At 48.0% G+C, this 12468-nt stretch overlaps 1 protein-coding gene across 1 annotated transcript; it reads right to left on the bottom strand.

The window, feature by feature from the left end:
• Positions 1–558: 558 nt before the first annotated feature.
• LOC104513408 (chromosome unknown open reading frame, human C11orf53) lies at positions 559–9663 on the bottom strand. Its single transcript, XM_010156743.1, has 5 exons — positions 9654–9663; positions 6909–7018; positions 2609–2651; positions 1588–1886; positions 559–960 (listed from the first exon to the last, which is right to left on the bottom strand). Exons 1-5 carry the CDS (start codon positions 9661–9663, stop codon positions 559–561), a joined length of 864 nt encoding a protein of 287 aa, XP_010155045.1.
• Between the last annotated feature and the right edge of the window lie 2805 nt (positions 9664–12468).

Raw genomic sequence — 12468 nt, 5'->3', positions numbered from 1 at the left:
GAACTTTGGTTGAAGCCTTGTGTGCTGTAGGCTCAAACGTGCCATAACTGTTGCCTGAGCCAATGCCCTGGTCGCAGCACACTGGCATTAGGGGCGTACATTTATGCTGCTAGGTGACCAGATGCCACCATACAGGCACTGTGCTATTAAGGAGGGCTTCCCCCAGCCTCTGCCTTGCTCCCCAACCTTCCCAAATCTCTTCTGGTAACACTGCTCTGTAGATGTAGCTTAAGGTTTGGAGCAACCTGTTTTCTCAGTATCTGGAAAGAAGTACCTTGTGATCCCTGTTTGTCAGAAAGGCCCATAGAGCGCAGGTAGTTTTTGGGCTGTGTATTCTAGCACAGTGGGACTGTGAGCAATGACTTTCATAAGGTGCTAGAAGGCACCACCGTAAGCTAAGTGTGGTATATCCAAGTGATTGTATTTCTAAACAGAACGTGAAGCATTGCATGTTGTTAGCATCCTCTGTTTGAACAACCAGCACTAGGAAAAAGCATACAGATAATTAATTTGCTTCAATAATGGTCCATTTTCTTTTCCTCCAGCTCTTATCTCTCATCAATAAGATCTCCGGCCTTCGTAAGTCCCCCAGATGGGACTTCCGTCCTCTTTTGCCCAGGCAGAATTGTCATGAAGGGGTGGTATCTCCGAGGACTGCTCTGGCAAGAGGTGGCTCATCCTGGAGGTAAGCTCGTTTGCCACAGTCATGAATGGTGAGAAGGAGTAGGATGAGGTGGCAGCATAGCTGGGGGAGTAGTGGACATCTTCAAGAGGATGCAGAGGGTAGGGTTGGGCTCCAGGGACGGCTGGGGTCCAACCTGAGCTTCGGTATGGGGAAACGCCTCCGGATTCGTGTGGGGAGAGGCAGCTGGTGCTGGCAGGCAGCGCTTGCAGGGGGTCTGAACACGCACCATCCGACTGGCTGAGACTGTCGGGTGAGGTCTGCTCCCAGGGCTCTCTCTGCATGGAAGCAGGGAGAGAAGGCAAGAAGGACCTTTAAGAACAAAAGCTTATCCTGAAGATAATGGTGTATCTAGCTTGGCTTCACCAAGCTTAGCTATCCCCAGAGCCTAGCTGGGAACACTCACAAGGGTTTCCCTTGCTCTGGAGCAGTACTGGGTGTTAAAACTGCTGAAAAGAAACATCCATGCTGTCAATAGTGGGCAAGGCCTGGAATAGGCTCCCAGTGGGACCAACCAGCCCTGACCCTGCACAGCCCAGGAGCTCTGCCCTTTGGGTGTGAATGGAGCTGGCTCCTGGGAAGTGGCAGGGATTGGGATAGGCAAGTGCCCGAAGCTGACAAAGGATGTTTCTAGAAACTTAAGGAGCTTAATAGATTCATTGTTTTGGGGAGCAGGGAGGGTTGTTAATTTAGGAGCTGGTCTCCAACAGGAAGAGGGGACAATCAGAGGACAGGAACAAAGAGAAAAAACAATTCCACATCAGCCCTGCCCCATCTGCTGTGTGCTCTGCTATGGCTGCCTCCTGTAACAGCCACATCCTTCCCGCACAAACCCCCCTGACTTAACCCCAGCTTCAGTTTGGGTAATCTTTCATTGGGTGATGGAGAACCATAGACTCACTCACTAGCAGGAAATGCGCTGTGTCGTTAGGGAAGGATTGCAGGTGAGGGGGCACAGAAGAAGGGCTGAAGAAGGAGCTGGTACCAGCTGTGAGGGCAGTAGCACGGTAATCCCCATATGGGTCAGTAAGACACGGGTCCAGAAGTGCCGGGTAGCCCTGAGTGGCAGTGGAATCACACGAGAAGGGCTTGGACCCTAGAGGGGATGAGTAGACATCACTGACAAACTGCTTTGTGTTGTGGAAATCCAACTCAGTTGTGAAGGATCTCCTGATGCCGTAGTAACCAGCTGCGGTAGGTGAGCCTGCGGTGGTTAGAAAAAAGGGTTGGTTAAAGGGAAATGGTAACAGCAGCACCTGGGGAGCCACAGGGCTATGGATCTTTCTCTCTAGCATCACAGAGGGCTGGAGTCAGTCCTGCCTTGAAACAGGTGTGCCAGGCCAAGTGCTTTTAAAAGCACCTTGGACTACCCCAGTTCAGCTGATGGTCTCCATCTACAGCAAACCATGTTTTTTGGGCAGCTTTGAGTATGAGGCCAGGGGGATGGGATTTAGTTTTGTAGCCTTTCCTGCTTTGTTGCTCTGCTACAAACTCTGGGAAGGAAGATGGGGTTACAGCTGCAAAACCACCTGCCTCTCTTCCAGCCTCACTCCCCTTTCACTGTCCAAGAGCTCAAGGATCACAACAGGTTAGCTCCTGGTTTTCTACTTTCTATCTTCAGCTTCAGGGAAAACTGGAAGGTGCAGAGGGAAAAGAAGGGGTTCTGTGTGGGACCTCTATTGAAAGAGGTGGGAACTGCTTTAATTACCTCTTTTTGGGAATTTTGTACCAGACTATGGGGTGCTCTCTTTTATTATCACTGTTCCTGTTTTAACTCTCTCAGTTACTTTCCTCCTGGGCTGTCTCTAAGGGGTTGCTCTGCTCCAGTGCTCCTTTGCTCGCTTTATGTGCTTTGGAGAAGAGATAAGAGCAGTGTCAACTGTCCAACCTGTACAGAAAGTATTTATCAGTGGAGAAAAACCTCACCTGGTGTTTGGACAAACGGTGACTGTGGTGTGCTGGTGCTGCCCTGCAAAAGATAAAGACGTGAAAAAATGTCTTTTCAAAGCAAGGCAGTTCTCTAAGCATGTGTTGGAAGGTGTTGGCATAATTCAGATGCACTATTTGAGCCTTGGTGCTATCTGTATGAAGAGCTTAACTGCAGGATTTCAAGCCTGGGGTTTCTGAGGTATTAGCAGATGTAGGCTAAGAAGAGATTTTGAAGGTCTTGCATAGAGCTGGTAACAGAAATATCAAGTTAACAGGATTCTTTCTCATGTAGTGCAGGGTCCCTTAATGCAAACAGAATGCTGAGCAGGCGTTTTGGTGTTGGCACAAAACAGGTCTCAGCAAGATGGTACATTAGTCCTTGGCTGGCCAGGTTATGTACCACCCATGTTCCAGCCCAGCTCTCCTGTGCTGTGTCTACTTGCCACAGAGGTGCTTCAGCTGGCCCCTCCTAGCAGAACAAGTAGGTTATGTGTAGAAGGCAGTTGTTTCTAGCCCCAGTTTGGGTGCTACAGCAATTCTGATGACAATAATCTCTTGGTCACTAGGTAAGGGAAGATTAGCCCTGAGTGCCTCTGGTGCTCACAGTGGCTAATTCCTTATAAAGCACCGTGGAGCAGAGCTCGTACATGGAGTTTAACTGAGTTCTGCCTCCAAACCCCCGGAGCAGAAATACAGTGCCCATGGATGCGTTTCCCTCAGCTGTGATGTTGCCCGGGCCAGTGATGGTGGCATGCTATTTTCAGTTTGCATAGTGCAAACAGGGGGTGCCTGTCATAGCAAGCAACCAAATTTGGAGGTTTAGATTTGAATTAAATTTGCCAGTGCTAGGACTTCCTTTTACTGCTGAGGGAGGTTTGCAGCTGCTCCCTGCTCCGTCATGAAAATGAGCTCTGAGCCCACACAAGTCACACGGGCGGCAGGAGAGATAGGAGGTGTCAGGAAGGAGCCCTTTGGCTTGCGGGCAGATGAGTGTTCACATGGCAGGGTCAGGGCCGGGGCTTGCACCTGTCTCCAGCTGGGCCATTTTCAGCCACAGGCCTCAGTGAGGATCATCGCTGGTGATGCACGCTGCCCTGCAAAGCTAAAGCCTCCATATGCAAATCTGGTCCCGGCAGACACCCCTCTCTCAGCCTGTATGTCCCTTCAGTAATACCTTCTCCTGCCTCAGGGTTTTTCCCTACCACCTCCTCTGCCTGCCCCTGGCCGGTGTCCTGCGCCAGCTCCCATCTGCATTCGCCGAGGAGGAATCTCTTTGAAAGTGCAGGCCTCTGTACCAGTGTTTAAACCTCAGTCTTAACACCCCACCAGGAAGTAGTCTAGCGGTGTTGTCTGGTGCCCCTAATACTGTGTTTGAGGAAGAAGTTAAGTTAGGCGGTGCAGGCAGCACAGAAGCTGCCTACAGGTCAAAGAGCTGCAGTGATGAGAGCTGGGATGTTTCTCTGGAGGGACGGGAAGGTCCCTGGGCACTGCTGCCAGCCTCTAGTATGGAACATTTCAGATTACCAGTGCATCTAAGTTAGTCTTTGATCCCATATGCTCAACAGCCATTGAAACTATCTGTGTGTCACAGGCAGCAGCTCCTCTTTGCACACAGTAGCCACAGAGCTGTCATTACCTGCAGTAATTAAATTGCAAGAGCCTCTGCATCAGCCCATCTTTGGACTTCATCATAGCAGGCACCTGCATACTTGCAGAGACCCACATTTCACTTGCCTCCTGGCTCCTTATCAGGTGACAAATGGCTTGGGTCAATTTAAACTCATTAGTTCATTTCCTCCCTGCATTACTTCCTTTCAGTGCTGTGGGGCTGGGCTAGCTGGATCTTCTGCAACACATCAGTGTGTCTGTTGAGCATCACTTCAGCTCACAGCACGTTCAGTTGTTGATAAGCTTGGTCACAGCCTGCCTTGCACATGACTGGGCAGAGATACTGGCTAGGGGTACTCCAGGGAGCTGTGTTGCTCCACTGTCTTGGTAACCCAGGAACATTGTGTAGCTACGAGGCTGCCTTGGGGGAGTTAATGTAAGGTCACAATAATGAGCTGGTCTTGCAATGGGGACCTGTGGTTCATTTTGACCGTACTTTGGCCTCAGTGTATCTCCTCTCTGGGCCCAATCTGTAGTACAGCAGCTGAAGTCATAAAAATTGATAATAAAAGCAAAGCTTAATCTGGGCAGGGTGCCTCACTGGTTTGCTGAATGATCTGTCCCAGGCCTCTGAGTGCCTCTGGGCATAGTGCTTCACCTGTGTACCTCTCAGTTTCCCCACCTGAGAAAACAGGGGAATCCTTTCATGAAGAGGGTAACTGCTGCTTCATGCATGTTCAGTGGATGAGCCAAAGGAAAAAATTTCACACCTTCCCTACAGTTTAGGACCAAAGCCTTCTGCCCTGCACTGGGTGGCATCTCACAAGCCCGAAATGTGTGGTTTTCCTCACAGTGCACACTGGTTTCCTATCATTTGATGTGTGCAGGGCCTGGCTGTCATGAAATTGTTGCTGTTCTGCTGCCTCAGTAAACAGCCCAGCAGCTTACATCTGATGGGCCGTGACCTTTATTTAGCAGCACAGACCTCCTCTTGCACAACAAAGGCTTACTGATTTTTTAGAGCAAAGATCATGTTCAAACAAAAGATGCAGCTAAATTACACTGCATCATAAATATACGAAGGGGTGTTCAGTTATCTGCCGTTTTCTTTGATTCTGGATTATATTATGTTGGATAAACAGAGCTGCACTTACAGCTGCTCTTTTCATGATATGTGCGAGCAAATACGGATGTTTGCTGTGCACAATAATTTTTCATCCCTCTTAGGGAATTAGCAACAGGGCTGATTTTGCATTAGATAGACACACAACTGCTAAGCTTTGGAATACAAAGCAAAGGGTAATAAAGCAAGCAGCGAGTGTTTTACAGTTCCTAGGGCTTTTGATTGCAGCCGTTGAAGCTGCCGCCTCCAGAAAGGGCACAGGTAAAGCACGATAGTCATCAACCAGGATCTGTTTTCTCAGTGAGTACAAACACAGCAGCTGCTTCCTGCTGCTCCCCAAAGCAGTCTTCCCAAATGCCTGCCTGACAGGAGCATGCGTTTCCTAGTGACAGCCATGGCTCAGGGGGTCTTCTGCCTTTCTGCTGTTAGCTGAAGGCTGTGAAGAGATCTGTGGCTGGATTTTGCTTTGTTAATGCCCATGCTGGTTTTCTGCCCATTTTGTTACGGGTTAACACGCATGAAAGTAACAATGAGAAGAATACTTGCAATTCCCTTTGAAGTGTCTGTTTTGCTAAAGGCAAAAAGCCTGAGGCAAAATGGCTTGGGGGAAGAGCATCAAAACTCCCAATATGCATCTTCTCCTGCTAGTAATTTGAGTCTCTGCTCCCACCCTTTCCTTCCAGGACACAGTTTAAGCAGCTTGACTGCACCTCCTCATCTGTCAGTGGCCCGATTGCTCCCCATCAGCCTGGATGTGAAGTGCAGCTGCTTGGTAAAGTGAGTCTTGAGAGCACACAGAGGACGGCTTACTGTGCCGCTGCATGCCACGTGCTGGCACTGCAATATTGTGTCCCCTTTTAGGAACAGCATTACTTTTCTCATTAGTAATTGAAAAAAACCCTATGTAGCGTACTATAATTTGACTTAGGTTTCCTGTTGCCATAGAACCACTTTAAAAAGAACTAATCTCTTACAAACTGATGCTTGGCCTCTTTCCAGACTGTAACATCACTGCATCTCCCCTGGCACTCTAATATGCCAGAGAGGAGCTGGAAGGAACACAACATTCAGGGAAGAACGTCTATTTTTGTGACACTGAGTTGTGCAAATGTAGCTAGTGAAAAAGGAAATTGCCTTGGAAAGGTATCATATGCAGGATGTGAAAGGAATGAGAAATTTAGCATTATTGATTGGCTTAAAAAGGGGAAAAAAAGGACTTAAATCCCTCGAAGGTTCACTGGTGTTTGGGGCAAACACTAGTTGCCCAGAGATGTTGTGGATGCCCCATCCCTGGGAGTGTTCAAGGCCAGGCTGGATGAGGCTTGGAGCAACCTGGGCTAGTGGAAGGTGTCCCTGCCCATGGCAGGGGGGGTGGAACTTGATGATCTTTAAGGTTCCTTCCAACCCGAACCATTCTATGATTCTATGAAACGTTTTTGCTATTCCCTGTCAATATTGGCAGTGCCCTGAACTCAGCATAAATGCTCTTTAAACCAGAGGATGACATGACACGACTTTTCTGATTTTTAAGACAAGTGGGGGTGGGGGGGATATGAAATGACTTACACTGAAGCGGGAGCCACTGCTCTGCCTGGATCGTTTTTCAGCAAGAAGATCTTTGACTGTGTGTTTCACTCGCACTCCTTGGTACACTCGTTTGCCAAAATCTGTAGGGACTGAAACGAGCATTAGAGGAGTTAAGTGAAAGCATAGGGCAGCTGGAAGAGGATGCTACCAAAGAAGCAAATTCATCACCTCTGTACAAGTTAGGAAAGAAGCATGTAGGACTGCTATTATTAAGAAAAAAATCATCCCTTAGGAGTCCAACAGTGAGGGCTGCTCATTAGCAGAGAAGAAAGGCTGGGGTCCCTGACCCTGTATTTCAGCATTGGGTGCCATGTGTTTTCCTTGCAGCTCTCTCGATATGTGCCAGATCCGATGTTTCCCCTTTGGGTCAGCAAAATTTGACTTAGCCTTACAGTTCCTATTGCTTTCAGCATAGATGCTGTGGTTTAACCCCTTCTCGCCCTTCTGGGGTCGCTGGCTTTCAGCACATGGCTCTAAACTTTGATCTCAGTGCAGCAGAGATGAAATACCCCAGAGGGTTGGAGTGGCTCCTCTGAATGGTGATGTGAATCACAGTGCAGACCTCAGGAAGGGAAAAGGAGGTGGTTGCTCAGTCAGCTTTGTATCCAGAGCAAATACAGACAGGTACTTGGGGACTCTGTTGTTTTATCAAGGTTATTGAGGAAGGCGCAAAGAGGAGTACGGTGTCTCGGCCCCATCACCCAAGAGGCTGATGGCAGACCTGGCTGCGTTTTCATGACCTGCCTGGAATACAGCACAACCCATCCATAGGGTCCGTGTGACTTGTGGTATGAGGCGTCTGTCTTCTTGCTCTGCCTGGATAAAGCTTTGCGAGATCTGCCTTGTGTTTTGGCACAAGTGAGGGCAAAGAGGTACAAGGTACAATACCAGGGACAGCTCTTTCATCCTGGCTAGCAGCCTGTGCCTGAACAGTGAGCTCGCACCTGTGAAGCCAGCGAGGAGTGGCCATATGGGCTGTTATTGAAATATTCCAGAGAAGAACTTAACTTTGAAGCTAATCCCTTGGAAAACACGCACCCGGGTTCTCCTGAGGGAACACAAGAAGCCATTCCACAGATGAAGTGTTTGATCTCTGAATTTGTGATTTACCGTTCTGCCTTTCTCCTTTTCAGGATGTGTCAATTGGCTCCATTTATCACTTTTATTCTTGTGGCATTGTGTCCCCAGGTGCACATACACACGGAGAGCTTAGAAAGGGAAGAGTAGAGGGTTTAAACAACACAGAATCTCAGTGCTGGCTTGGGGTTACCCCAAATATTTTTCTGTTGGGACACAGCAATTAAAATTTTGGGCAACTGCCACTTGCTTTTGGTGTTTGAGTACTAACGAGGGATACTTCAGCTGAAACTGGATACAAGGAAAACCCATTGCAAGAGACAGTGACCCAAAAAGCTCATGATCAAAATAATCAAAATAGAGGTAAGCACTGCATTTGTGTACTGACCAACAAACATCTGTGGGCAAGCGAGGACACAGCCAGAAATTGGTATCAACTGTTGGGGCTGAGGGGACTCCGTATACTGCGTCTGGCTCTTTTCCATGGCCGAAGGAAAAAAACTCCCTCCTGCAGTCCCTTTTCATGGCTGTTTTTACTGAGAGCAGTTGGAAGCATGGGCACCCGGTGTGCAAATGTAGCTGGAGCTCAGAAGCTGTGGCAGTGCAAGTATTAACTGAGAAACAGCTACACTTTCTGCATTGCGGAAACTTCACATCTTTGCCTGAGAGATCCTGTATAGATAACAGCCTTGCAATTTGATGGAAAAGCCTGCACGGCATAGCTGGGCTCATTGAGCTTCACCAGGGTTTGATACCTGCAATGACATGTGCAGCCTTTGCTAGCTGCATCCAGTTGAAGATTCAGGCCTTGTTTCAGCACAGAACTTCTGGAGGAGGACCGAAGCCGAGGAGATAATCTTATATTTCATTTTCAGAATGAGGATATTTATTTCTAAAATAGCATCACTGGGAAAGCAGTGAGCAGCTTTTATTCTTTTATTCTACAGCCTGATATCGCCAAATCCTACAACCTCTTTGTGTTAACTGACCTTGTTTCTCTGTGACCGTTTCTAGCAAGTGTCTGATGCTCTGCACCTCTGCAGTCCTGTTTTCCTAACATCTTTACTATGATCTGAAGACATTACAAAAACACTTCCACACCTTACTTTTCCACATGGGAGCTGTGGTACTGAAGTTAATTCATATAAATACAGCTATTGTCCCACTTAAATTCTTATAAGTAAGCAATGTCATGGCTCTGTCCTCTAACCCTGTTTTTAACTTAGCAGTCCAGCCTTGTGTAACTAAACCTGATGCTTTCGGTGAGTTATTCAGCAGAATCTAGTGCCGAGCAATTAAAACTCCAGATAACTCTATTGGCAGCACTGGGGAAAGGAATGCTAATTTAGGAACAAGTTTATATAATTTCAAGCAAAGTGAATCATGTTTTGCATCATTCAGATCTAAATGCCTTTTGGAAAAAATATTGTATTATGAAGCAATATTTAGCCTAGAGAAGGCAGAACGTGCCAATAGATACTATTAAATTTTTGGGATGTTGAAAGATGGCACACGTGAGTGATTTTAGGCAATTCTTTCTGATTTCTTTTTAATACGAGTCCAAGGATGGCACAGTATGTTCTTTCCCTGCTATTTCCATGAACATGCATCTTTACGCTTGTGAAAAGTCAAGGTGCTGAAACTCACCTGTTTCCATTGTCGTCACTGCTGACAAGTCCCAGCTCTCGGCTTCTGCAAGACTTTGGAGAAGGGCTGTCTGTCATGAGCTTCCCAGAGCAGACTGAAGTCAGTGCTCATACTCCACTGGTAAAGTTCCGGCTCAGCCTGATGGAAATACGTTTTCTACGATTTAATGATGTCTCCGTGATACCTTGCTTGGAATTTGCTTAAATGCAAATCTCTTGATGTGCGTTTCGCTCCAATTTGCATGGTCAGTGTGGATCATTCCCAAAGGGTCTCTTTCCTGTCTAAGCTGACGTTTCATGGATGAAAATGGAGCTGAGGTTTTACTGATGGAAAAGGCCTTGGCTTAAAGTGAAAAGCTGCTAAGTCTTGCAGTCGTGAGCCATCTCCTTACAGGTGAGGAACCTGGCTGGAAACACAAGGCTTAGGGCAAGAGCATCTTCTCGTGGGTAACTGAGGCACCCATGTGCGGTTTGAGATGCACACAGCAGGAGCAGTACTGTCTCTCTGGGCCCCCGCAGGCTACCCTGTGCATCACACAATTAAAACTGCACCTTTGGACACTGTGAACCCAAGAGGCTTTGCATGGCATCCACTAGCACTGGGGCGAGAGAGGTAACACTCCTAACAGCTGTATGCTCATAGGACCAGCAGGAACATCCTTCAGCAAACCCACGTGCTCCTGGGGAGAAGTCAGGGTTTGGGTCTCTGTTTTCAAGCAAGGGGTCCCTTTTCTGAAGGTCTGAGGTTAGTCTCCAGCAAGGTGCCAGGAGGGGAAACACCAGACAGAAAAGGACCTGTTCTTACACTGCTGCTGGACCCAGATTAGAAGGGATTTTGGGTCAGGCCTGCTCTAGCCATTCCTCTGTCCCCAGCCTCCCAATGGTAACAAGTCAGTTTCTGCAATATCTGAATCAAGAAGCAGAGTTAAGCCTTCAAATTCTTCTTTCAGCACTGTAGCTTACATATCCCAGTCCCGAAACACATCAGCATTTGCTGCAAGAGAGCCGCTTTCCCTGCAACGTGGTTGGAACAACCTGTCAGTGCGTTGAGGACAGACTGTGGTGAGGCAGATGATCTCTGGACCGTTTTGCACGCAAGCGGAGCGGGCTATGCAAGAGAGCCGCTTTCCCTGCAACATGGTTGGAACAACCTGTCGATGCGGTGAGGACAGGCTGTGGTGAGGCAGATGATCTCTGGGGCGTTATGTGCGCAAGCGGAGTGGGCTGGTGTGCAGTACCGCTGTGCTCATCTTACATGAGAAGGACAAGGCTGGTGCCAACACGTTTCTCATAATTAAATATTTCTCCTCTTGCGGAGTCTGCTGCCAGCTTGCGGGTCTATTAGGTAAGATCCGTCCCTCTTTGTAATTCCACGTGCCTTCCCCAGCATTGGCCTGGAGATTAATTAGCCCTGTCATGTGAACTGTCTTCCTGGGGAAGGCTATTGGTTTTTTAATTGTAATTATTGTTTTCCTTCAAAAGAATAATACAATACTAAGAGCAGCAGCTGGAAAAGGCTGTGTCTGCACAGGCCATTGAGCCAGGTGGGTAAGGCAGCGCTGAAAATAACATCTTGAATAATTCCCAATATTCTTAACTTGCAGAACAACTCTGGCATTCTGCCTGCTCAGACATGGAGCTTAGGACCAAGAGGACGTCACGCAATCAAGCCGATGGAAGGCTCGAGCTCCTGTACGCAGAGTCACCACACATATATGCCCTCCCAAATAAGACAAGTACTATTTTGCCCCGTCCGTTCCTGGCCAGCCCCTCCTGGTACCCACAGGTGTCTCGGATTTGGCTGACAGGTAATAACATGGGCAGGAAGCACCAGGCGGGTCGGGGAAGCATGGGCAGATGTGAAGTCCCAACAGAAGAGGGCTGTCCTTGCTTTGTCAGCAATAGGCTGAGTTTGCCACCTGCCTCCTGGCAGGCTTCCCAGGTAGTTTTGTCTCCCGCGCTGGATATTTATATACTTTGGTTAGGATATAAAAGTGCAATCCCAGCCCCATTCAAGCTAAAAGCTTTGTGCTGTCTAGCCAGTCCAGGTGTTTTCCGTACTGATTACAAAGTAATTACATTGAAAACAACAGATCCCGCAGAAAACACTTAAACAGAGATGTAATAAATACTCCTTGTAGCTCAGATCTGTATCTTACCTTATATTTTCATTTGAAAAAGCATCAAACCCAGATTTTCTGTATAGTTTAGTGAATTTGGGCACGTGCCCTCTGTTTGTATCGGAGGGGAGAGCGGGTGTGTATGACAGGAGTTACAGAAGCAATTGTGTAGTGGCACGGCACGCTTCATGCAATCCTGTTTCGTTTTAGCGTGGCGTTTATCTGTGCCAAAGCAAACTTTGAGAATTGTGTTTCCCTTTGGTGTTACAAAAGCCTGGAAGAGCAGATGCAATCGTCCTAGGATATTTGTTTAATTCAAACTGTCATTTCAATCAGGCTTCACATTATTGAGTGAAGAGAATACGTTGCACGATCTCACGGCAGGAACTGCAATATTGATGGGGTTTGTGTTTGGCCGTGATGCCCAGTTGTGTGGATGTTGACTGCAGTCTTCCCGCCGTTCCGCAAGGTCCCTCCTGTTTCCGCAAGGAACAATCAATCCTGGAGGCATCAGAAATTAAGGTATCTGGCAGCTGGTCTTCGCGCTCCATCACCGCAAAGCCAGTTCCTGTGCCGAACCCTACAATAACAACCGCATTCCCGGCTCCCCGGGTAGGGTTTTCCCGAAACCAAACGCGAGGCAGTCTCCCGGGTGTCCGGTCGGCCCCCAAGGGCCTGGGAACCTTGGCGAGCCGG

The sequence above is a fragment of the Eurypyga helias genome, unplaced genomic scaffold (genome assembly GCF_000690775.1).
Source record: "Eurypyga helias isolate BGI_N326 unplaced genomic scaffold, ASM69077v1 scaffold26548, whole genome shotgun sequence".
Classification (NCBI taxonomy): Eukaryota; Metazoa; Chordata; class Aves; order Eurypygiformes; family Eurypygidae; genus Eurypyga; species Eurypyga helias.
Note: the sequence above shows the minus strand (reverse complement) of the source record. Positions and strands in the feature narration are given on the sequence as shown.

Coding starts and splice junctions, on each gene's coding strand:
- LOC104513408 (XM_010156743.1), bottom strand. Junction 1,887..2,608: donor ACCGTTTGTCCAAACACCAG/GTGAGGTTTTTC, acceptor TAACCACCGCAG/GCTCACCTACCGCAGCTGGT. Junction 961..1,587: donor ACACAGCGCATTTCCTGCTA/GTGAGTGAGTCT, acceptor GCTTCCATGCAG/AGAGAGCCCTGGGAGCAGAC.